Source organism: Prionailurus bengalensis, chromosome E2 (genome assembly GCF_016509475.1).
Source record: "Prionailurus bengalensis isolate Pbe53 chromosome E2, Fcat_Pben_1.1_paternal_pri, whole genome shotgun sequence".
NCBI classification, from domain to species: Eukaryota; Metazoa; Chordata; class Mammalia; order Carnivora; family Felidae; genus Prionailurus; species Prionailurus bengalensis.
In genome coordinates, this window is record NC_057352.1 from 44780511 (window position 1) to 44806433 (window position 25923).

General features: G+C 38.4%; 1 protein-coding gene across 1 annotated transcript in view; it reads left to right on the plus strand.

The window, feature by feature from the left end:
* The window catches only part of TANGO6 (transport and golgi organization 6 homolog), a 191897-nt gene that overhangs the window by 118466 nt on the left and 47508 nt on the right, over positions 1–25923 (plus strand). The window contains exon 16 of the mRNA XM_043599515.1: positions 25714–25865. Within this exon, the coding sequence (XP_043455450.1) occupies positions 25714–25865 (152 nt within the window). The remainder of the gene's footprint in view (positions 1–25713; positions 25866–25923) is intronic.

The following is a 25923-nucleotide window of genomic DNA, read 5'->3' on the forward strand; positions in this document are numbered from 1 at the left end:
CTCCAGCAGCCCTCAGTTTGTTCTGGATCATTAAGAGACTCTTGTAGTTTATTTCCCTCTCTCCTCTTTTCCCCCTGTTTCCCGTAGAGGAGAGGAGCTTTTAAATGACTATAATATTGTTATAGTATGGATGTATCACGTAGTTTTTACCATTTATTCAACCATTCCTCTGTGCTTGGACCTTCAGTTTTTTCTGTTTTGTGTTTCCTATGGCATACAGACTGCAATATGAATTCTCATATATGTGTGCAAACAGAAATATATATTAATATGTATATATGCATTTTCTGTATATATGTACATGCTAAGTACTGGGCCTTTATTTCTGTAAGATCGATATTTGCCAAAGTGGAATCACTGGCTCAAAAGCTGTTTATATTTTAAATTGTTTATATACTAACAGATTACTTCCTAAAATTGTGGGTGAGTTAGAGCTCTTTGGACCCCCTGCTATGTGTGTTGTCAGACAGAGAAAAATATCTTTTGAAAATTGTGTTTTTCAAAGGGAACAGACTAAGCAAGTTCTTTGTTGTGTTATTTTCTTTGTCTTGATTGCAATGGGGGGAAAAAGTCTTGCTTTTAAGAAATACATTATTAATACATCTTGCTCTTAAGCAATTTACAAGACTAGTCAAGGAATGACAAATCAGCTTTAGAAGTATCTTACTCAACAAAATTTGTTCAAAGGTGCAGTATCATATCGTTCACTTCAAGGGCATTCTAATTAGGTAGTTTCCAGAAATATTTTAACTTTTACTTTAGTGATGAAAAAATTTTACTTTGTGGGCTTTTCTTTCATAACACGTTTTGGCTCTCTTCTGTGTCGTAAACAACCCCAGAATTTAATGGCTTAAAGCAACAACCATTTGTTTGTTCAGAATTCCGTAATATGTATCAAGCTTGGCAGCGCAGCCCATGTCTGCTTCACATGGAGGTGTCTGGGCTCAGCTGGTGGTTCTTCTGCTGCGTGGAGTGTAGGCTGGGCTCACCCAGGAGGCTGCACTTGGCTGGGGTGCTGACTGGGGCAGCTTAGTGCTCTTCCACATGGTTATTCTCTTCCCTGTGTGTGGACACTCATCATTTGGTAGTTACCATGCCTATTAGGAGCTCAACCTAGAATTGGCTTAGTATGACTTCTGCCACATTCTACTATCAAAGTAAGTTGCGCATCCAGCCTAGGTTCAAGGGGAGGGGAAGTAGCCTCTAATTTTTGATGAGAGAAACAGCACTGTGTTTAGGGGATGGTGTGTTGGCAGCCACACCTGTGTGTACTAACTACCACACTACCAAAAATAGTGGTGGTTATTGCCACAAGCCGAACAATACGGATAAAGGAAAGTCCAGTCTCTCCCAAATATTCGTTACATTTACTATTCTTACCTCCCAAGGAAAACAATGATAATAGTTTGGTATACATTCTGTCATACCTTTCCCTGTGCTCCCATAGATACATGCAGACATATATGGGCTTTTTCCCTCTTTTACAAAAGCAAATTTTAATACTATTACCATTACTCTTAATATTAGTACATGCTATTAATCTGCAATTTCCTTTCTTTGAAGCCAACTTTACCAAGGTATACTTTACATACAATAAAATGCTCCCATTTTAAGTGCACATTTCAACAAAGTTGGATATAAATCCATGTAACCATCACTACAGTCAAAGTATAGAACATTTTCATCACCTCAAAAAGTTCCTTTGTGCTCAAATTATCTCCCATGTCCCATTCCACACTCCACCCCAGGGAACCCCCGATGAATTCTGTTACCATGGGTTAGATCTGTCTTTTCTAGAGTTTTACGTAAATGGAGTTATACAATGTGTACCCCTTTGGGTTTACTTCTTTTGCTTAGCATGCTGTTTTTGAGATTCATCAACGTTGTTGTGTCTATCGTTAGTTCACTACCTTTTATTTCTAAGTAATATTACTTTATATGAATATACTACAATTTGTTCACACATTTACCTGTTGATGGACATTCAGATCATTTCCAGTTTTGAGCTATTGTGAGTGTGGCGGCTATGAACATTCTAGTACAAGTCTCTGTGTGAATGTATGTATATTTTTTCTCTTGGTTAAGTACTGACACTGGAATTGCTGGGTCATACAGTATATGTATAAGAAACTGCCAAACTGTTTTCCAAAGTAGTTGTACCATTGTACATTATGACCAGCAATATATGAAAGTTCCAGTGGCTCCATATCCTTGCCATCCCTTTATCAATACTTTTTTTTTTTTTTTTTTTAGTTTTTAGCCATTTTAGTGGACCTATAGTGGTATCTCACTGTGGTTTTAATTTGTATTTCCCTGATGACTAATTATGTTGAGCACATGTCTTTTTATGTGCTTACTTTCTATTCATGTATCTCTTTTGTGAAGTAACTTTTCAGATCTTTTTCCATTTTTAATTGTATTATTTATTTTTATTGAGTTGTAAGGGTGCTTTACATGGAGAGGATACAAGTCCTTTGTCGGGAATATGTATCATGAACATTTTCTCCCAGTCTTTTCTTTTTTTTTTTTAATTTTTTTTTTCAACGTTTATTTATTTTTGGGACAGAGAGAGACAGAGCATGAACGGGGGAGGGGCAGAGAGAGAGGGAGACACAGAATCTGAAACAGGCTCCAGGCTCTGAGCCATCAGCCCAGAGCCTGACGCGGGGCTCGAACTCACGGACCACGAGATCGTGACCTGGCTGAAGTCGGACGCTTAACCGACTGCGCCACCCAGGCGCCCCGTCCCAGTCTTTTCTTAATGGTGTCTTTTGAAAAGCAGACATTAATTTTTTGGTTAAATAATATTTATTTATTATAATATTAAGTAAATATGCAAAAACATAAAATTAGGTTATAATTTTTAGTTTATTTACAGCTTCAAAAACAAACACATTTACTATTTTTTAAGTTTATTTATTTTGAGAGAGAAAGAGTGTGTGTGCATGTGCACAAGCAGGGGAAAGGGCAGAGAGAGAGGAGAGAGAGAATCCCAAGCAGGCTCCACACTATCAGTATGGAGCCTGATGTGGGGCTTGATCCCACATACTGAGAGATCATGACCTGGGCCAAAATCAAGAGTTGATTGCTTAACCAACTGAGCCATCCAGGCCCCCCCCCCCCATAATTAAAATTTTAATGCCAACAGCAGCAAAAATATCAAATTTATAACAGTATTTTAATGTGATATATCATGTTTTGCTAAAATTAAATCACTGTCCACAGTGTGAATATTTTGATGTTACAGTGGAGAATTCTTTTAGATCAGCATGCCCAAATTATTATGTGCTGCAAGATAAACCCTTACTCCCATATATTCCTTCTCTGCAAATTACTGCAAAACCTTTGGGTTCTGAAGTTGGGCTGCTTGCACTCAAATCCCTGAATTTTGAATGTCTGACCATAAGCAAGCTACTTAACACTTCTGTGCCTCAGTTTCCTCATCTGTAAAATAATCATAATAATAACACCTACTTCATAGAACTGTTGTGAGGCTTACAGGGAGTTAATAAGATTAAAATGCCAGGTATATAATAAGCACTCGATGCTTATTATTACCTGAAGCTCCAAGTATTAACTCTACAGGGACTAAAGCCTCAGGCCAACTGGGACACCAGACAGCAGTGGGTAGAATTTCAACTTTCTCGGGAAAATAGGAACTGAACCCAAACCAGGCTTCTAGCATAAAGCCAGGGACCAGGTTTGTACTACCCCCACTCACGCATAAGAACTAAAGGTACAGTTACCACTGGGAACAAGCTTCTCTCTTGGAAGGTCAACAAAGACACACCTACCCCCAGACCGTGCTCACTGGTGACTAGGGCTTATTTCTAGTAATTTCCCAAGGATGAAGGCCCCTGAAGTAAAACTGCTTCTGAATTGGGTCGTCTGCATCATCAGTTTCTTCTTTCTACTAAATTACTTCCATCTATATATAAACATTACTTAATAAATTTTTAAACAAATAAACAAAAGACTTCTCAGAAAACTATCTCCCCTTCTAGTTATTGCCCTATTTCTCTGGTCTCTTTCATAGTAAAACTCTTAGAAAAAGTTGTCTGGATTTGTTTGCTGTACTTTCTCCCTTATCATTTTTTTCCCAAGTCACTCCAGTGGTACTTTCATCCTCAACATTCCCGTATCCACCAAAATATTGAAAAAGCCATTGATTCCTTCTTCATCCTCACTTTACCTAATCATCCTGTAGCATTTGATGTGTTTGGCCACCACTTCCTTTTCGAAATACTTTCCTCTTCAGGTCTCCCAGACAGTAGAGTTGCCTGATTCTCCTCTTATCCCTCTATTCTTCCTTAGTCTTCCTTGCTGAGTCTTCCTCCACTACCAGATCTCCGAAGGTCAGAATCCTCGAGGGCAGTGTCCTTAGTCCTCTTCTCTTTTCATGCACACAGTGCTACTCATTACCTGGTCAGTCTAGCAGAGGTTTATTGAGTATATTGACATTATTTTTGCAAAGAACCAGCCTTTAATTAATTTTCTCTCTTAGTTATCTATTGCTATGAAACAAATTACCTCAAAACTTACCAGATGAAAACAACATTTATCTCAGTTTCTATAATTCAGGAATCTGAGCATGGCTTAACTGGGTGTCTCAGCCTCAAAGAGTCTCATAAAGCTGCAGTTAAGGTGTTGCCTGGGCTGCGGTCTCATCTGAAGAATAAACTGAGAACAGAGCCGTTTTCACACTCACTCACATGGTTGGTAGGATTCAGCTGTTTGTGAGCTGTTAGACTGAAGGTGTCAGTTCTTTGCTGATTGTTGACCTGCAGCCTCCCTCAGTTCTTTGCCATATGGGTTTCTCCATAGGCATGGCAGCTAGCTTTCACCAGATTGAGCAAGCAGGAGAGCAAGAGAGGGCAAGCAAGATGAAGTGGTAGTCATTTTGTAACCTAATCTCAGAATTGACATCCCATCACTTTTGTCACAGTCTGTGATAAGCGAGTCACTAGCTTTAGCCACAATTCAAGAGGAGGGAGTTACACAAGGCATGAATATTAGGAGATGGGAATCATAGGATGCCATTTCAGAGGTTGCCTACAACACTTCCTTCTATTAACTTTTGGTTTAATTTGCTTATTTTTCTAGTTTCTTAAAGTGAAAGCTTAGATCACTGATTTTGGACCTTTCTTTTTTTCTAAAGTAAGCATTAAAACTACAAATTATCCCCTAAGAACGACCTTAGCTGCATTTCATAAATTTTGATGTGTTTTCATTTTTATTCATTTCAAAATATTTTCTAATCTTGCTTGCAATCTCTATTTCTACCACAGCTTACTTAAAAATGTGTTTGTTGGGGCGCGTGGGTGGCTCAGTCAGTTAAGCGTCCGACTTCAGCTCAGGTCACGATCTTGCGGTCCGCGAGTTGGAGCCCCGCGTCAGGCTCTGGGCTAATGGCTCAGAGCCTGGAGCCTGCTTCCGATTCTGTGTCTCCCTCTCTCACTGCCCCTCCCCCGTTCATGCTGTGTCTCTCTCTCTGTCTCAAAAATAAATAAACGTTAAAAAAAAATGTGTTTGTTGTTTAACCTTCAAATATTTACTGATTTTCCAAGTAACTTTACATTATTGCTTCCTGAGTTCTTTGTGGGCAGAGAACATATTGTATATTATTTCAGTTATTTTGAGTGTGTTGAGACTTGTTTTATGGCCCAGGATATGGTCTCTTTGGGTGAATGTTCCGTGTGCACTTGGAAGTGTGTTCTATATATAAATATCAATTATATCAAGTTAGTTGATAATTTGTGGACATCTTTGGTATCCTGACTGATTTCCTGTGTACTTATCGTATCAATTACTGAAAAAGGAGGTTGAAATCTCCAACTCTAATTGCAGATGTGTCTTATTTCTACTCTGAATTCTGTCAATTTTTGCTTGACGCATTTTGAACGTCTGTTACTGTGTGTATGCACAGTTAGAATTGTTACATCTTCTTATTGAATTGATGCCTCTATCCTTGTTTCTTATTCCTTCTTCCAAATTCTACTTTTTGTGATGTTAATATGGTCTTTCCACTTTTTAAAATTAGTGTTTTTATGGTATAACTTCTTCTGTTCTTTATCTATTAATCTGTATTTGTCTTTGTATTTGAGACGGGTTTTTGTAGACAACATATTATTGGATTTTTTTTTTTACCCAGTTTGATAATCTCTTTTAATTTCAGTCTTTTAAATTGTTTAGGTTGTTCATATTTAAAATAATTTTTGATATGTTTGAATTTATATCTACCATCCTACTCTTTGTGTCATCTATTCTTTGTTCCTTTTTCCATCTTTTTCTTATTTCTTAAGAATTGATCGAGTATATTTTATCACTCTTAATCTCCACTCTTGGCTTATTAGCTGTACTATCTCTTTGTTTAATATTTGAGTCCTCATTCTAGGATTCCAGTTATATATGTGCTAGAATTTTTTTGTTATTGTTCTTAGACTGTGCTCTTTCCACCACCCCACCTCCTGCCCAAACTTTTCTCTTTCCTTCAGATTGTACAGTTTCAATTGACCCATCTTCAGGTTCAGAAATTCTTTTCTTTGACATCCTGTGAATTTAGCCCATCCAGTGAATTTTTTTAGGTATTTTTCATTTCTAGAATTTCATATTTGGGTTCTTTTATTCCTCATTTCGTTATTTTTATATTTTTCTGCATCTCTATTAGATTTCCTATCTTTTCATTTATTAGAAGTGTATTTTCCTTTACTTCCTTGAACATAGTTATAGTAGCTGCTTTAAAATCCATTTTGGTAGGGGCACCTGGGTGGCTCAGTTGGTTAAGTGTCCGACTTCGGCTCAGGTCATGATCTCACGATTCGTGGGTTCAAGCTCCATGTTGGGCTGTGTGCTAACAGCTCAGAGCCTGGAGCCTGCTTCGGATTCTGTGTCTCCCTCTCTCTCTCTGCCCCTCCCCCACTCATGCTCTGTCTCACTCTGTCTCTCAAAAATAAATAAACGTCAAAAAAAATTAAAATCCATTTTGGTAGTTAAAATATCTTTATCATTTCAGTATTGGCTTCTGTTGATCATCTTTCTCCTGTAGAACAGGTCATATTTTTGTATAACAACTAAGTTTGGATTATTCCCTGGACATTATGGGTATTATGTTGGGGAGACTGTGGATACTTTTGTAGTCCACCAAACACTGTTAAATTTTGTTTTAACAGGCAATTAACTTAGACTCAAACTGCAGACTTTGTCATGCCTGTGATGTGCAGCAGTTGAAATCTCAGTTCAATACTTTTAGCCTTAGCTGCAAGCTGCTTTGAGTCTGATCTGTACATTTCAGCACATTTCCCTGAGATTGAAGAGAGGCAGTGGGAAACTGTATTCACACACCTGAATCCTTACCTAACTCATATATCTTTGTCCTGCATGTTTGCTGCTTTAGGAGTAAATAAAACTAAAAGAGAAGACATCAGGGGTACTTGGCTGGCTCAGTTCGTAGAGCATATGACTCTTGATCTTGGGGTTGTAAGTTTCAACTCCATGTTGAGCATACAGTTTACTTAAAACATTTTTAATTAAATAAAAAAGAGAAGAAATCATGATTCTCATTCATCTTCAAACTCAGACCAGGTTCCATGGCCTGGCCTAGTTCAAGAAGCCAAGATCATAAACAACCACATGTGCTTTGTTAAGGGATTTGGACTTCTGTTGACCCCTTAAATGGAGGCCACTGAAAGGTTTTAAGAAGGGAAGAATTGGTCATAATTACAGTTTAGCAAAATCACTTTGGATGCTTATGAAGGATGAGAGTGGGACAAGACCAGAAGCAAGGAGACCTGCTTTGAATGTTGTTTGGGCAATGTGGGCAAGAGATGATGGTGGATACCCAACCAGGGTATGTGAGAAAGAAGGAGAAAAGATGTCCCCAGATAGGAAAGAAAGCATGAGAACAGAACAAAAGTGGAAGGCATGTGGTATGAATTGAGAAATGTCTTCCTACAGCAAGTTGTGTTAAGTGCCTTGTGGAAGTAAGTCTAGATGGAGAGGGTGGGGCAGAGCCCTGAAGGCTGGACAGGGGAGCTTGGATTTGATATGATGGGCATTTGGGAATCATGATAAATTCTTAAGAAAGGAAGCAACACGAGAGGCGTGTAGGTGTGGTTGGCAGGGGCATGGAAAATGGATGAAGAAAGGAGGGCCTAGAGCCAGAGAGATCTCTGGGAGGCCAGAGGGATGTCTGTGAGAATGGTGAGAAAAAGTAGATTAATAGGCAATTCAGAACAAGAAATGAGAGACTCATCCTTTTTTTTTTTTTAACATTTAGTAGAGACGCAGTTATAATCCATCCAGCAATTGTTATTCTCATAGAAATGTTGAAAGACTCAAATGGAATAATATATGTGGTATCGTTTACAAATATTTGAGTGTCAAATCCAGCTGGTTGCCTACTTTTGCACAGCCTATAAGCAAGAATGGTTTACAAATTTTTATTTTTTTTTATTTTAATTTTTTTAATGTTTATTTTTGAGAGGGGGGGGAGAGAGAGAGAGAGAGCAAGAGAGAGAGAGAGAGTCAGTGGGGGAGGGTTCAAGAGAGAGGGAGACCAGAATCCAAAGCAGGATCCAGGGTCTGAGCTGTCAGCACAGACCCCAATGCGGGGCCTGAACTCATGAACTGCGAGATCATGACCTGAGCTGAAGTTGGACACTTAACCAACTGAGTCACCCAGGCGCCCCTGGTTTTCACATTTTTAAATGGTTGAGAGGCACCTGGCTGGCTCAGTCAGTAGAACATGCAACACTTGATCTTGGAGTTGTAAGTTTGAGCCCCATGTTGAATGTAGAGATTATTTTAAAAAATAATAATGAAGCCTAAATACTTGAGGAGGGGAGCAAAAAAATAATAATCTTTTGTGAGATGGTAAGAATATGAAATGTAAATTTCATGTCCTTAAATAAGGTTTTATTGAAGTAGTCAAGCTTATTTGCTTATATATTGTCTGTGGCTACTTTTGCACTACAATGGCAAAGTTGAGTAGTTACACAGAAATTGTATGGCCCTCAGAGCCAAAAGTATTTACTCTTTGACTCTTTACAGAAAGTCTCCTGACCTCTATTCTAAGGTAACCATTATCCCAGTACATAAATCTGTTTGTTTGACAGCCCTTCACTGTGTGCTTTTCAACGGAACCTCTTTGGAAGTGACTCATCTTTCCAAATAATTCTTTTTTCTTTTTTTGAGAGAGAGACAGAGCATGCAAGCTGGGGAGTGGGGCAGAGAGAGAGAGAGAACAAGAGAGAGAGAGCATCTTAAGCAGGCTCCACGCTCAGCACAGAGCCCGCACACAGGGCTTGATCTCACGACCCTGGGATCAGGACCTAAGCCAAAATCCAGAGTCAGACACTCAACTGACTGAACCACCGAGGCACCCCTGCAAATCATTCGTAAGTCCTTTTCCTCCCCCAAACCAAGCTTTGTATTCTAAACAGCAGAAACCTTACCTTTTATAATTAGTTTTCTTTAAATAGATTTGCATTTCTTTTCTGAAAATCACCAACTGCAAGAATCATTAACTCAGGATACATATAGGATGCCATTGGCAAGGGCCCTTTCTTAAAAGATAATAATATAATTATACTTGAATGCTTCAGTGTTTTCTTTTGCTATTTTTATTTTCAGTGTCTTCATACTTTTGTCTTCTCGTCTCATTCCCCTATTCCAATTTAGAGCAAATCAAAGCATTAATTTGGATCCTTCCTTGCATATGTGAAAGGATACAGTACAGTGGAGCACCTGATTCTGTCTTTGCAAGTCTTGAAATAGATTCTTTCATTCGCTTTGACTTATGGACTTACAAGAGAGTACACCAACAATCTAATTAAAATATAATATTCCCTTCAGAAAGAAATTGTAACTTAATTTTCCTCTTTTTTGACCTGATGTAGTAGAGATTGATTCTGTAACACTTGAGGAATGTTCTGTTAATAATTCAAACATGAAGTTTTCTTCATGGCACAGGCTTCCTGATTTGTGTTTGTCAATATTATGAGGCTAACTAACACTTGGGCATGCTTTAACGAGTTAGAACATTTATGCAACAAATTAAATTAATTAAGTCAGTGGCATGGTTTTAATACTTTAATCATTACAGAATTGTAAAGAGCATCTCCTTCATTTAAAATATCTAGGTTTTTTTTCGCCTTTCATCTTTTAAAATAACTTGCCATAAACCTGGAACTTTTCCTTCCTTGTGATCACATTTCTGGGCTTTAGTTTGTTAATTCTGTCCTTCAAGAAAAGTCCAGAAGTACCTGGGTGGCTCAGTCTGTTAAGAGTCTGACTCTTGGTCTCAGGTCAGGTCTTAACCTTAGAGTCATGAGTTTGAGCCCCACATTGGGCTCTGTGCTAGGCCTGAGGTCTACTTAAAAAAAAAAAAAAGTGAAAAAAGGAAAAAAGAAAATTCCTCCCTGTTTCTGAAATCTGTTACTGTCTCAAGCACATTTTCCAGAACTACTCTATTTTTCTTGTCAGTAACACATAAGGGTGGAGTCAATTATTGCAGATTTTCCTTGTAGGGTGACTTTGTGTAAACTGATAGTTTATACACTGATTAAACCAATCTTGAAGTTCAATGAGCTGATGAAATGGAATGAGTAACCTAGTTAATACATAACTATAGAAGTCTTGGCATCCCCTGTTTGAACCTTTCTTTGTTTCTGTGTTACTTTAGTTCACTGAGTTGCCAAAAGTCCATTGGTACAAAGCATTTCCTGTACATTGTCTTACTTTGTCCAAAAGATATTTATCTGTGGTTCTTATTTGCACATCACTCTGTCATTTGAAGACAAGGAAAGAAAACATCCTTGTGCATGTTGAAGTGTTAGGTCGGGTCTCTACTTCTCCCATTACCTTCACTTAACTCTTTTTTTCCCTCTCCTCTCCCATTTAAAACTTCTCTCTATAGGTACCTACACAGGCTTGACCATCACTAAAAGTAATCAAATTTCAGAAATTATCTCACCATTAAATCTTTCTTGTTCCTTCCCAGCTTGTAAAAAGGAGGTAGCAGGTATATTAATATTTACTAAGGAGTGGATGGCAGCTTCTCATTGTGCTGCCCTTCTTGGGATGATTTTGCATTTTAAGTAATGAGGCTATGTAGCCCAAAGAAATAAATTTGTAATCATTAAATAGATTCCAAGACAGTATAATCTGCTAAGAAAAGAACTATTAGGAGACAAGAAGGTCTCTCTGTCTCTTTAAAACATACCTGGGAGGTCACTTGCATCCATAATAGCCCCACTAACAGGTTTGTTTTTATTTAATAACTTGTCCCACAGGGGTCTTCCTCTGGTTACATCTAAGCCTATCAAAGTCTGTCTACATACAATTTGCATGTAAACCATCCCTGTGCCCCTCTCTGTGATGAGGTACAGTGAAACTAGGCCCATGAAAGGGAGGGTAAGAACCCCGGAAATCTTTGCTAACCTACTCATAGCTCAGGGTCATGTCTTGGTTACATTACCTTAAAAAGGATAACAGTATGAATGAAAAACCAAAAGCAGCAGATCAACAATTAGCCTTAGGGAGAAATGTGGGTCCTAACATGTAGACACCAGTAGGGGGAAATCTATCCAGGGACTACCCAGCATTCTTGCCTAGTGACTACTGTGACGTGCCTCCCTTGCAAGTCCTATCAAGATTACACGGTGGCTTTGGCTCTAGCACTCTGCAGTGCCCTAATATGTGCATCAGGTTTAGGGGTTCAGCCACTTTTACAAAGCCACTTGTCAGTCATCTCCTACTGCTAGGAAATCTGAAGTATTCAGTTCTTTTCCACTTTGAAAATGGTAAAGAAGAGGGGATTTTTTTTTTTTTTTCTTCTCTTCAGGCTAGAATTAATAGGATTCCAGCCTTTACACAACACAATTAAGTGACAGTTCTGGTGTTTGCCCATGGACCAGAGGAACTTATTCCCATTATGCCCTATTGCTTATACACTGTTTTAAGAACTAAGTCCCTGGCTTATCTTTTGCCTTTTCTTTATGAGGTTAAACAAAGAAAGGTGAAAATTGCAAGGACTGAAATGTCAGAGATGTGGTGGGAGAATCAGCTGGCCACATTAATATCCTTTGTTTCAGAACGGAAGTTCCTGCTGATCTTAACGGAGAGCCAAGTAAATGTCCTGATGGCAGTATAAAACACCTTTTGCCTGGAGACAAGAGCCTGATCTTGAAAACTTGTCTGTCCTTCAGTAGCTGTGTGACCTCGGATCAGCCTGTTTTAAACTTTTCTTTCCTTGTTTGTAATACAGGGTTAATAGTATTTTTTTTCCACCTACCTCAGATTCTTGTGAGATTCAAACAAGATAATAGGCACACAGGGCTTTGTAGATAAAGAGGCTTACAAATGCACACAATACTGTGCACAGCATTTTATTCCACAGCATTTTATATCTGCAGCTGCATAATTTATCTTAACTAAAATCTCTCTCCTGATCATAAAGGGCTATGTGGGGAAGGGAAACAGAAATCAGAAAAGAGATGATTTCCCCAGAGCTGCAGAGGAAATTCAAGGCTAAAAAGTAATTGTTGTTAATAGATCAAAATTTACCTCTGAATTTTTTAATGATGAATTTCATCAAAAATTAATTGCATTTAAATTATTTAACTCTCTAAATGGCTTTTGGAGAGGAAATCCTGCCTGTCAGACTCTGCCTTGTCAATCAAATCTCCTTCTGACCTTGACAGAAATTATAATCTCTGTTGACTCTTGTCCACACATGGCAATAACTTGTATTCATGAAGTGTTACAAGAAACCAATAATTCTTATGTAGCGATCTAGGCTCTGAAATATAAGAAAAATGAATAGATGTTAAGGAGGACATAATAGGGTACATGGACAGAATTAGATTTATATTTTGTCTTCTGTTTCCTTATTGATTGGGCAGCAGTATTTCTGTGAGGGCATGTGGCTGTCCATGATGTTACCCCTAAAGATCTATTCATTTTCATTCTAGAATAACTGGGAATTCAAGATGAGAGGAAAAGTAGTTCCTCTGGACTCTTTTTTGGTAACTGATTTAGTGAAACTAAGTGTGTATCGTTGTGTGTATTTAGTGAAACTAAGTGTATTGTATCGTTTAACTGTCTTGCACCTTTACTTTTTTTCCTCCCGAAAATATCTAATATAAAAACCTAAAGTACAGAGAGTACCATCTTGGAAAGAGGAAGAGCAGACTTGAACTGGTCAGATTACCGAGGGGCATTTAAAGACTGAGATCTGGGAGCCCGCAAAGATAAGATTAAAATTCAAAGATATGCAGAGAAAGACCAGTTCCCTATCTCTACTTGAGTCTGGTCCATATAGGGAAAGGAAATAAAGAGCAGAAGAGATTTGGTTTGGACAAAATAAAAAGCCTAGAGCACAAAGATTTTTAAATATTTGCAGGAGGTCTTAACTATCTCTGGGTTAATGTTTGTCAAATGCGGTTTGGCACAGCCATACCTCAAGATAGGATATTGGACCAAATGGCTAACTACATATAAGGACCTCTAGGTTTAAATCTTCAATATTTTTCTTGCCTCTTTTAAGAGACTTTTGAATTACACTAATATTAAAAAAAAATGATGCAGTGAATTTAGAAGGTTTTTAAAAATGTCACCCATTAAACTGCCAGCTCTGAAGTTAGTAAAGACTGAAATTGTATTGGCACCATCGTTTACTGACAAATAAGGAAGCAAAGAGCTGGCAGAAGCAATGCCATTCATAGAGCAGTGGGAAAGCTCTGGGTTTTGCCTGACTGGTGGTCAAGGGCAGGATCTGTTTCCTGTAGTGGGCATCTCATCAAAGCATCTCCTGCCTCATGTTTGAAGGGAACAGCCATTGTGATTTGTCTGTAGAGCTCGCCCCAAGCCTTTGGTCTCTGAGCTTTTAGAAGGCAGAAGTGTGTTTCACATCAGATTCTGCTTATATATGTATACCTCTTCTCTTCTAGTATGTGAAGATTTTTATAGAAGTTATTTATTTTTTTCCAGCTTTATTGTAAAATAGATTCTCTAATTCTCCTACCCCTCCTACTTTCAAAACTTGCTTTTTTAAAAAAGCAGCTTTGAGATATAATTCATTTACCATACAATTCATCCATTTGCAATGTACAATTTTAAATTATTTTGTGTGTTCACAAGGTTGTGCAACCATTGCCACAATAAATTTTCGGAATGTTATTATTCCAAAAGAAACCATTCACGTACCATTACCAGTCAGGCAATCGCAAATGTACTGTCTCTAAGGATTTACTTATTGCTGACATTTCCTATAAATTAAATCATACACATGTGTTTTTTGTATGTGATGTCTTCTTTCACTTAACATGATGGTTTCAAAGTTCATTTATGGTGCGGCATGTGTCAGTATTTCATTTCTTTTTATTGACAAGTAATATTCCTCTGAATCAATATACCATATTTTTAATCAGCTATACCAGGGATCTATAACAAAGGGCATGCAGCAAGATGAATATGACCAAGAATAGGCAGAGTCACATCATAGAGGGCATGAAGTTAGGACTTGAACAATGGGGAAGGAATAATGTAAAATGCTTTGGCCACTTTGAAAGCCAGTTTGGTGGCTTCATATAAAACTAAACATAGTTTTACCATATAACCTGGCAGTCATGCTTCTTAGTATTTACCCAAATGAGTTGAAAACTTACATCTGCACAAAAACCTGCATATATATGTTTCTTTTATTTAAAAATTTTTAAAATTTTTTTAAAGAATTTTAAGTTTACTTATTTATTTTGAGAGAGAGAAAAAGAGAGAGTGGGGGAGGGGCAGAGAGAGAGAGGGAGAGAGAGAGAATCCCGAGAAGGCTCCACGCTGTCAGCGTGGAGTCTAATGTGGGGCTCAAACTCACAAACTGTGAGATCATGACCTGAGTGGAAATCAAGAGTCAGATGCCAGACTGAGCCACTGAGGCTCCCTTGCACATGTAGGTTTATAGCAGCTTAATTCATAATTGCCAAAACTTGGAAGCAACCAAGATGTCCTTCAGTAGGTGTATGGATAAATAGATTGTGGTATAGAGAGTGGAAATTTTTCAGCACATAAAAGAAATGAACTATCAAGCCATGAAAAGACATGGAGAAACCTTAGAAGCCTATTTCTAAGGGGTGTCTGGGTGGCTCAGTTGATTAAGCGCCCGACTTCAGCTCAGGTCTTAATCTCATGGTTAGTGAGTTCGAGCCCTGCACTGGGCTCTACCCTGGTGGCGTGGAGCCTGCTCGGGATTCTCTCTCTGCCCCTCCCCCACTTGTCCTTTCTCAAAATAAATACATAGTTTTTGTTTTTTTTTTTTAAAGCCGATTACTAAGTGAAAGAAGCCAATCTGAAAAGCTTACATACCATATGATATTTTTGGAACAGTATGACATTCAGGAAAACTGTGGAGACAGTAAGTTCAGTAGGTACCAGGGGTTAGCCCAAAGGGAGAGATGAGTAGGCAGAGCATAGGATTGTTAGGTCACTGAAACTGTTCTGTATGATACTATAATGCTGGATACATGCCCTTATACATTTGTCAACCCATGCAATGTACAACACAAGAGTGACCCTTAATGTAAACTATGGGCTTTGGCTGATAATGATCTGTTGATATAAGTTCATCAGTTGAAACAAACATATGGTCCCGGTGCAGGATGTTGTTAGCGGGGGAGTCAGGGAAAGAGAGGGGAAGGAGGTATATGGGAACTCTGTACTTTCTGCCTAATTTTGCTGTGAACCTAAAACTGCTCTAAAAAATAAAATCTATTAAAAAGAAGAAAGCATTATCAGTTTTCCATTGTTCAATACCTGACCTTCATGCCTCTGTGGTTTGATATTGGGTATTTCTGATCATATTCACCTTTTAGTGCACCCTTTGTTACAGTCACCTCGTGTAGCTGCTATTTTATGAATATGCCATCCATTTTATTTGCTCTCCCCCCACCACCCCTTGCCTCCATGGCTACAGACATAGTTCCATCTACCTGCTTTTCCTATTGTATCTATGAAATCCTCACCATCTTTCAAGATTCGATTTAGACGCCACCTCCTCTATGAAGTCTTCCCTGAAGAGACTAAATCTCACCCACCCTGTTGCTTTTGTGCCACTTGGTAACTGTAGTTTCCTAGAAATAAGAACAGAATCTCTTTCATTTCTCAGTCTCTAGTGCCCCATGGAGTCCCTAGCACATAGCAGTACCTATTAAATGTTTTCATTAAATTGGCCTGTTGGAAGAACATTTTTCAAACTGAAGTCTGGAGATTAAATTCTGATGTATTTCAGGGGTCTGTGAATTCTCTAAAAGATTAAAAAAAATTTTTTTTTAATATTTACTTATTTTTGAGAGACAGGGAGAGAGAGAGAGAGAAACAGAGCGCGAGCAGGGGAGAGGCAGAGAGAGAGGCAGACACAGAATCTGAAGCAGGCTCCAGGCTCTGAGCTGCCAGCACAGAACCCTACACGGGGCTCGAACTCATGGACTGCAAGATCATGACCTGAGCCAAAGTCCGACACTTAACCGACTGAGCCACCCAGGTACCCCATCTAAAAGATTTTTTTTAATGTTGCATTTTCATTTTGATGATAATTCTGAATCACCTGGATCTCCATTATAATCAAGTCGCACTGCACAATTTCAGTGCCCATGTTTGTGTTTGGGAAACATTGGACTAAAGCATTCGTCAGAATGTATATAAACTTCTGATGACAGAGGAGTGCTGGCTGTAAGTGTTCATTCAATCTTTGAAAAATATAACTGGTTTTACTCAGCAGTACCTTAGCCAGCAGGCTAGGATATTTCTTACTTACTTCTTGTTGGTAAATTGAATAGAGTACTTAGGAGTGGTTTTATCTGTCTTCATTTCTATGTCTTCAAAAAAAATTTTTTTTAATTAAAAAAAAAGGAGGGAAGGGAGAGAAGAAAAAGAATAAAGGAGTCACCAGACATAAAAAATGGAGTTTTGATAGGATGGCATAAGCATTTGGCCAAGGGTGGCATTTCCTTTTCTCACTCTCACTTTTAGGACCTGTTTCAGTTAACTAGGGGAATGGTTGAGCCCTTGAAATCAGCAGGTCCCCTGGCTCCAAAGGTGATTGTGTGATTTCGGATGTGATAGCACCTTTCCACCATATAAGAGTCTCTTGCTGCAGTCATCTCGGCTTCTGCATGAAAGGAGATGGGATCTGATCAATGAATCTATCAGTCTAGACTTAAAGTACCATTGAAAAGCTTGATAAAACAATAGCCAAATTATGGGAAGAGCTTAAAGGTCCATCAACTGATGACTGGATAAAGAAGATGTGGTTTATATATACACTGGAATACTACTTGGCAATGAGAAGGAATGAAATCATGCCATTTGCAGCAACATGGATGGAACTGGAAGGTATTATGCTGAGTAAAATAAGTCAGTCAGAGAAGGACAGATATCATGTTTTCACTCATATGTGGATCTTGAGAAACTTAACAGAAGATCATGGGGGAAGGGAAGGGAAAAAAAGAGTTAAAAACAGAGAGGAGGGGAGGCAAACCATAAGAGACTCTTAAATACAGAGAACAAACTGAGGGTGGATGGGGGGGGTGGGGGAGAGGGGAAAATAGGTGATGGGCATGGAGGAGGGCACTTGTTGGGATGAGCACTAGGTGTTGTATGTAAGCCAATTTGACAGTTAATTATATTCAAAAAAAGAAAAGAAAGAAAGAAAAACTTGATAAAAATCTAGCAAATCCTGGGTGGCTCAGTTGGTTAAGTGTCTGACTCTTGACTTCGGCTCAGCTCATGATCTCATAGTTCATGGGTTCAAGCCCCAGGTCAGGCTCTGCACTGACAAGAGGAGCCTGCTTGGGATTCTCTCTCTCTCTCTCTCTCTCTCTCTCTCTCTCTCTCTGCCCCTCCCCCATCTCTCAAAATTAATAAACTTAAAATTTTTGAAAAAAAACTTCCAAATCCTAATTTATTAAGAGTCTTTTCACATAGATGATAATTGGTACGAGTAAGTCATAGGCAGTTTAAAAAGGTTTTCAGCTCTTTTCACTATGCATTTGATTTTTCACCTTCCAAAGCAACTCACTTTCATTAAGTTTGTTCAAACAAATCTAGATCCTTCTCTGGTTTCCTTGAACACACAGCTGTGTGCATCTCAGTAAGACTGATTATTGCTGACTTCCTGAAAAGAACATGGAGATGCAAATAGCCAGGTGTTGTCATCATCATTGCACAAAGTAGAAGTCATCAGAGCTGAACTAAGATATACCTCTCCGACGAGCATCTACTTGAGTAAGTTTGTAAAAGTGAGCTTGGATTTACCATGTTCATTTGCCTGAGGCTGTTCAGAAATGCCCAAGGAAAAGATTATGGTCTCTCTAACTTCAGTTCTCATGGGTATCTCTTAGTCTAAATATTGTAGTCCGTGGTAAGTATTTTCTGAATATGGGTGGAGAGGTGGGAAATTCAGAAATCAGTACCTTTTTTTTTTTATATAAGCCATATAAGACATAGGTTTTTAAGGAAACAACAGGATGGTAATGAATGTTTGGTCTTGTCAGGGGTGGAGTATGTGCTATCTTAAAGACAAAAGGTGCATTAGGATTTTGGAATTTTGTTGTTCAAATAAATTTCAACTGAAGCAATAAGCACATCTCATCTGAATAAAGAAAAATACAAAAAAACAAAAACAAAAGCAAAAAAACCCACCCTAAATCTAACCCCTCCCGTATGGGATAATTGAGGTTTTGTTGCTTAATCAGAAACTAAGGAATAGTAGCAGGTATCCCAGAGCCTAGGGTTTTAGTTTATAATGGAATGAGTTAGTCAGCGGTTGGGAAATATACTCAGTATTTAAGCCTTTCACATGAACTACTACTTTAAATAGTTACTCACCTGTTTTGTTTTTTTTTAATAGGTTGGCTTATGTATAAAGATGACTTAGCTCTTTGGGAAAGTCATATACATAAGCTAATATCCTAAGAGTCATGCTGTATACTAGGCTTTTGTCCCAATTAAAATTGCAGTTGGAAGAAAGGAAATTATTGGGTTTGATTTTTTTCTTTTGTTATAAAATGATTTTGAGCTCTTTAAAAAACATATACTGTGTTAAGTTCCTTTGTTTTGGCAAATCTAACTTTGATGGCTTTGTATTGATAGACATCAAACTGACATAGAATTGCTCTACAATTTTATTTATTTTTTATGTTTTGTTTTTAAAGGTTTTTCGTTTGTTTGTTTATTTTTAAGTAGTCTCTGCATGCAACACGGGGCTCGAACTCACGACCCCAGTATCACAAGTTGCATTCTCTTCCAAATGATCAAGCCAGGTACCCCAAAGTGCGCTATAGTTTTAAAGAACATTCCATTTTTCGATATGTTAGAATGCTTTTGGCTGCAGATGACAGAAATTCCCAACTCAACTGGCTTAAACAGTAAGGAATGAATCGCTTGCACATAACAAAAAGTCCAGGAGTGGTTGATTTTTTGGCTTCATGGTATCATTCAAGACCCAGATTCTTTTCATCTTTCTGCTCTGCCAACTTCAGCTTTTGGCTTCGTCCTCTAGTCCCTCATGGTTTCAAGTTGGCTACAGTAACTCTAAGGTGTCATATCGTTATCATAGCCAGAGGCAAAATGTCTTCCAGCAGATTTTCCTTTACACCTCATTGTCCAGACTAGGTCACATGGCCATATGTAAACCAATTAATGCACAGGGATGTGTCCACCATGATTCATTTAGACCAATGAAGACCTTAGTCTGAATCAAATGGGTGATGGTTGGGACAGGGCAGGGGAAGGTGGGTACTTGAACAAAATTTGAATGCTATTTGCGAGGAAGAATGGGAGAATGCCAATGCGATGTGCATAACAAATGTGGCTTTTGGGATCCCTAAAGCTCAAATCAAGTACCTTTTATGTAGGATCTTGAAATTGTCTGCCCATGTCAAAATGTAGCCTTGGAAGCTATATTCTCTGACTACATGCATTCATTTTTTGTTCTGCACAGAAACCTGGTCAGGACTGACCCCCAACCTAGATACTAGGATCCGGTCCAGTCTTGAGAAACTAGCCACATGGCATGGTAGGCACTAAGAGAAGGGAAGATTAGTCAGAGGCAAGCAGTAGCTTCCCAGGAAATGGTAGCAGAGATGTAAATCCACAAAGAACACCAGGATTGATCAAGGATGTGACAAATCTAAGCTGTGTATGTGAGTTCAGGTTACAGAGAACATGACGGCAGGGCACTTTGAGAACTGCAGGGTGAATACAGTGTTCCAGCTCTTCTAGCCTCAACTGTGGAAAAAGAAAGTAGCGTGTGGGCCCAGGGCCTGCTGACTGGTACAACGCAGGGCTCTTGAGATGCTAACCTTCCTACTGGCTCCTCTTGGTTCTTAGATGCGCTTGGGGATGGAACTGGTAGAGCATGCAGGTAAATGGATGCTCATTTTGAAAGTACTAATGAAACTCAAGCAGGGCCAGAATTTATGTAAATGCAACGTTAAATTGTGGTTTTGTTAATGTAGTGGTATGGCCGCGACTTTTATGGTGGCCGCGCCCTCACCCCTGGCTCTCAGCGTCCTCCACACACATACACACCTTCCTTAGTTTGTCCTCACAGCCGTTACTGCTGCAGGAAGATGTGTTTACTGTTTATTGTCTTGCTCCCTCACTAGAAGTAGGATTCATGAAGATGGGACCTTTACTTTTTTTTTTTTTTTCATGTTTTGTCACCTCCAGACTGAGAATGTGCTTGGAGTATTGTAGGTGGTCATTTAAGATTTGTTGGATGAGGGGCGCCTGGCTGCCTCAGTTGGTAAAACATGTGACTCTTGTTGTTGGGGCTGTGAGTTTAAGCCCCACGTCGGGGATAGCGTTACTAAAATTTTTTTTAAAACTAAAAGATTGGCTGGATGAATGAATAAGGTACCTCTTGATGTTCTTCCTAAAATTTTTCTCTGTTACCAAATTGATGTTCCTTTTTTTATTGGATAATAAGAACTATGTTTTTTCTGTTTCCTTTTATGTCTTAGCCACCAGGAATTGGTAAGCTAAGTTCTGGGATCCTTAGCTTGGGATATCTGCACTCCCTCACTTACTGTAGAGCTTTTAAAAGTACTTATTTCAGTGATACATAATTTCAATGTTATTTATTATAAGTTTCTTCAAATTCTATGTGGAAATAAACAAAGGTTGGATAATAATAAATGCACAGACTGAATGAAGAGTAAAAGAGAGAAGTCAAAAAGAACATCAGGATTTTGAGTCTGGATGAATAAGAATACTGGGGCTGTTATTAATAGAAATAGTAACCTGATCAAAACATTACTCATAAAAGTATCTTTCTCTGTCACCATGTTGGGCACATCTCACTCCATTGTTGCTTGGTCGTTTTTTTCCCTCTTCCCCATTTAGGCTTTGAATGCCGTGAGGGAAAGGACTGTGTCTTTCTTGTTTATGATTGGATCCCCAGGCCTAGTATAGTGCCTAGCACATGTTACCTTTTCTTTACCGTGCATTTTTCACTTTAAATCTCTACATTAGTAAACATTCACTTGTTTGTCATCTGCTCTTACCTTTTCAGCCTGCAATTTCCCCTCCTCTCATTTTCCTGTGCCTTCCTTCCCAACAAAGAAACTTCATTCCTTTAACAGCAACAGCCTCCCTCTAGGGATGGTGAATGTATGCTTCTTCCTTTTCCAGTCTCCTGAACCTCATTCCCCTGATGACTAAACCAAAGGTGACTCATCAACTCATAGATTCGTATAACTGGAAAGGACCTGAGAGACGTCTTGTCTAATTGACTTATCTCTAGTTGGTCCAGAGAGGTGAAGCAAATTGCCCAAAGTCAAAATGCTGGTTGGTAGCAGGGCCAAAACTAGAACACACATCTCTTAACTCTGGATCTATATCTCACACTACAGAATGAGCAAGTTCCTTCCTAAGACCAGAAAGGAAAAGTACTACAGTAAAAGTAGAAACATATGTTTTCCTCTTAGTTGGAAATTTCAAATACAATCAGTATGTTATAGGAGTTAAGTATCAAACTACGTAACTTTGATCTTGGGCGTATTTGCTCTACGGACAAGTTATTTAAATCTTCTCTTTTAGTATATCCTTTCTATCATTTTTCTATACATTTGTATATTTCATATACATATTTAAATCTGTCAGTTTGGTTTGTTAATAGTTAATAGAGAGAAGTTGCATCTGTGCATTTTTACATACACAAATGGAATGATACTGGTTCTATTACTTCCTTTTGCTTTAACAGTGTCTTCAGGGACCTTTCTATATTAGTGCATATAATTCTGTCATTTTCTTTTTAACGACTGCATTGTACTCCATAATATATATGTTTATTTAACCACTTCCATATTAATTAATATTTAATTCTCATTTTTCACTGGTACAATTCTTGTAGTTAAGTCTTTATGCAGATATCCTTGTGCATATATGTGACTCCCTCTTCAGGATTGATATTCAGAAATGCAAATACTGGGTCTCAGAGTAGGCACAAAGTCCCCTCTATTCTGAAAACAAGCTATGGCTGAATTACTGCTAACTCAATTTCTGCAATTCATAGTCATGTTAACTGGGCAGGGGATGAGTCTTTTGACTGTCTGTAGTATATTAGGAACTGGGAGCCTTTTAGAGAAATTTCTCCTTCATCTTTATCCCATACTGTGTGGAAAATACATTGTGTTTTGAGGGAAAACAAAGTCAAAACAGTATCCTCTCCCCCCTTCCAAGTGTTTGAAATTAGTGAGTTTAGGGTCTCCAAGAAACCTCTGCTTGGCTCTATGATGGCAGTTACCATAGTACTGTAATTGTTGGTACTTATCTGTTTGTACCCACCTCCTAAACTTTGGGCTTTCTAAAGGGTAGAGATTATATTTATGTTTTTTTTATCCCTAGAACATTATCATGATACCTAGCACATAATTTTGTTTTGTTGAACAAATTAATGAACTCAGTTCAATATTAGCATTTGTTGAGTACTTCATACATACAAAGATTACTGAGAACTGATGGAAACGAAGTTCTGCCTTCAAGGAATTTAGACTCATGGGAGAGATAGATGCCGAAAACCTCTAGGAATCAAGGCATTAGTGACACAGGTGATTTAAGTTCAAAGAACTGTGGAACTTCCCAGGAGGACTAATTAAGGCTGACTGAAGAAGTTTTCACAAAGGAAATAGCATTTGAGGTGAGCCTGATAGGACAAGTTGGCGATTTTTTTGTTTTGTTTTGTTTTGTTTTTTGTTTTGTTTTTTTTTTTTTAAGTTGGCAATTTTTTTTATGATTTATCGTTTATGTGATTAAGAATAGGTGGCTTTAAGCAATGCTTTGGAAACCATTTTGTCACCTCATAGATAGATGTCATGTAGCCTTAGTACTACAAAAAGGCTAAAGGTAGAGTATTATACTTGGGTTCTAGAACTAGAGCCTCAGAACCTAGATCAAGCCAAAAAAGCTTTAGCTCTTGGTATACCTGTGGAGGAAGAAGTTGTTTCCATATATAAAATGTCAATTCTGATGTCTTAGCATGCTATTTCTCTTCTTTTCAAATAAAACAAAAACTTCTCTTGACATACCCCCCTACCTTGACCAGCAGCCACCCCATTTCCTTGATCTGCTTTGCTGAAAAACTTCTTAAGTGATCTTTTTGTCTCCAGTTCTCCCATACTGTCTTAAACCCACTTCTAGGAACAGCATACAGAACCCAGAAATGGACCCACAAATATTTGGCCAACATATATCTTCAACAAAGCAGGCAAGAATATCCAATGGAAAAAAAAGACAGTCTGTTCAGTAAATGGTCCTGGGAGAACTGGATAGCAACATGCAGAAGAATGAAATTGGGCCACTTTCTTACACCATACAAAAAATAAATTCAAAATGGATGAAAGACCTAAAATATGAGACAGGAAACCATCAAAATCCTACAGAAGAAAACAGGCAGCAACTTCTTTGACCTCAGCCATAGCAACTTCTTGCTAGATATGTCTCCAGAGACAAGGGAAATAAAAGCAAAAATGAACTATTTGGGACCTCATCAAGATAAAAAGCTTCTGCACAGGAGTGCCTGGGTAGCCCAGTTGATTAAGTATCTGGCTCTTCGTTTTGACTCAGGTCATGATCTCATGGTTTGTGAATTTGAGCCCACATCAGGCTTGCGTTGACAGTGTGAAGCCTGCTTGGATTCTCTCTCTCCCAATCTCTCTGCCCATCTCTCTCTCTCTCTCTCTCTCTCTCTCTCTCTCTCTCTCTCTCTCTCTCTGTCTCTCTCTCAAAATAGATAAATAAACTTAAAAACAAAAAAACTTCTGTACAGCAAAGGAAATAATCAACAAAACTAAAAGGCAACTGACAGAATGGGAGAAGATATTTGCAAATGACATATCAGATAAAGAACTTCTCAGACTCAACACCCAAAAAACAAATAATCCAGTGTAGAAATGGGCAGAAGACATGAATAGACACTTTTCCAAAGAAAGCCTCCAGATGGCTAACAGACACATGAAAATATGTTCAACATCACTCATCATCAGAGAAATACAAATCAAAACCATGACGAGGTACCACCTCACACCTGTCAGAATGGCTAACATTAACAACTCAGGAAACAACAGATGTTGGCGAGGATGCAGAGAAAGGGGAATACTATTTGCCCTGCTGGTGGGAATGCAAACTGGTGTAGCCACTCTGGAAAACAGTATGGAGGTTCCTCAAAAAATTAAAAATAGAATTACCCTATGACCCAGCAGTTGTCCTATAGGTATTTATTCAAAGGATACAAAAATGCTGACTTGAAGGGGCACATGCACCCCAATGTTTACAACAGTGCTATAAATAATAGCCACATTATGGCCATATGTCCATCAACTGATGAATGGATAAAGAGGTGGTACAATGGAATATTACTTGGCAGTCAAAAGAATGAAATCTTGGGGCTCCTGGGTGGCTTGTTTGGTTGAGCATCTTTCTCTGCCCCTCCCCTGCTCATAGTATCTCTCTCAAAAGTGAATAAATGGTTTTAAAAAAAGAATGAAATCTTGCCATTTGCCATAACGTGGATAGAAGTAGAGTGTATTATGCTAAGTGATGTGAATCAGAGAAAGACAAATACATGATTTCACTCATATGTGGAATTTAACAAACAACAGTTGAACATAAGGGAAGGGAAGGAAAAATAAGATAAAAACAGAGAAGGAGACAAATCATAAGAGACTCTTAAATAAAGAGAACAAAATATGGGTTGCTGGAGGGAAGGTGGGTGGGGGGATGGGCTAAATGGGTGATGGGCGTTAAGGAAAGCATTTTGTGGGATGAGCACTGGGTGTTGTATGTAACTGATGAACTGCTGGCTTCTTCTCCTGAAACCAATACTACACTGTATGTTAACTGACTTTGAATTTAAATAAATTAACTTAAAAAACAACAACAACACTTCTATCATGCTCTTACCCCTACCAGTCCATCAAAACCGTTCTTGTCAGAGTCAACAGTGTCCTCATTGTTACTCAATCTAATGGTCAGTTATTAGTTTTCTTCCAACGTGACATTAAATATGCTCCCAGTGCATAATTTCTAATGGTTGGTTATGCAAGTACTTTGGAAAGTATAAAACACCATACAATATACTATGATAGTATCATTATTCCTTAAGAACCTGAAAATTTGTTTTTAAAGATTTTGATTTCTTTTTTTTTTTTTTTTTTCCTATAGGGGACATGGTCTCAAAGTACAGAGAACCTTTGATCCACACATTCCTGAGGGGGGCAAGAGATCCAGATAGTGCTCACAGGGCCAGCAGCTTATCTAACCTTGGAGAACTGTGCCAGAGGCTGGACTTTCTGCTGGGCTCTGTGGTTCATGAGGTACTGCATGTTGATTATTTTTCTAATGCTTGTTTTTACTTGGACCTGTGATATAGCT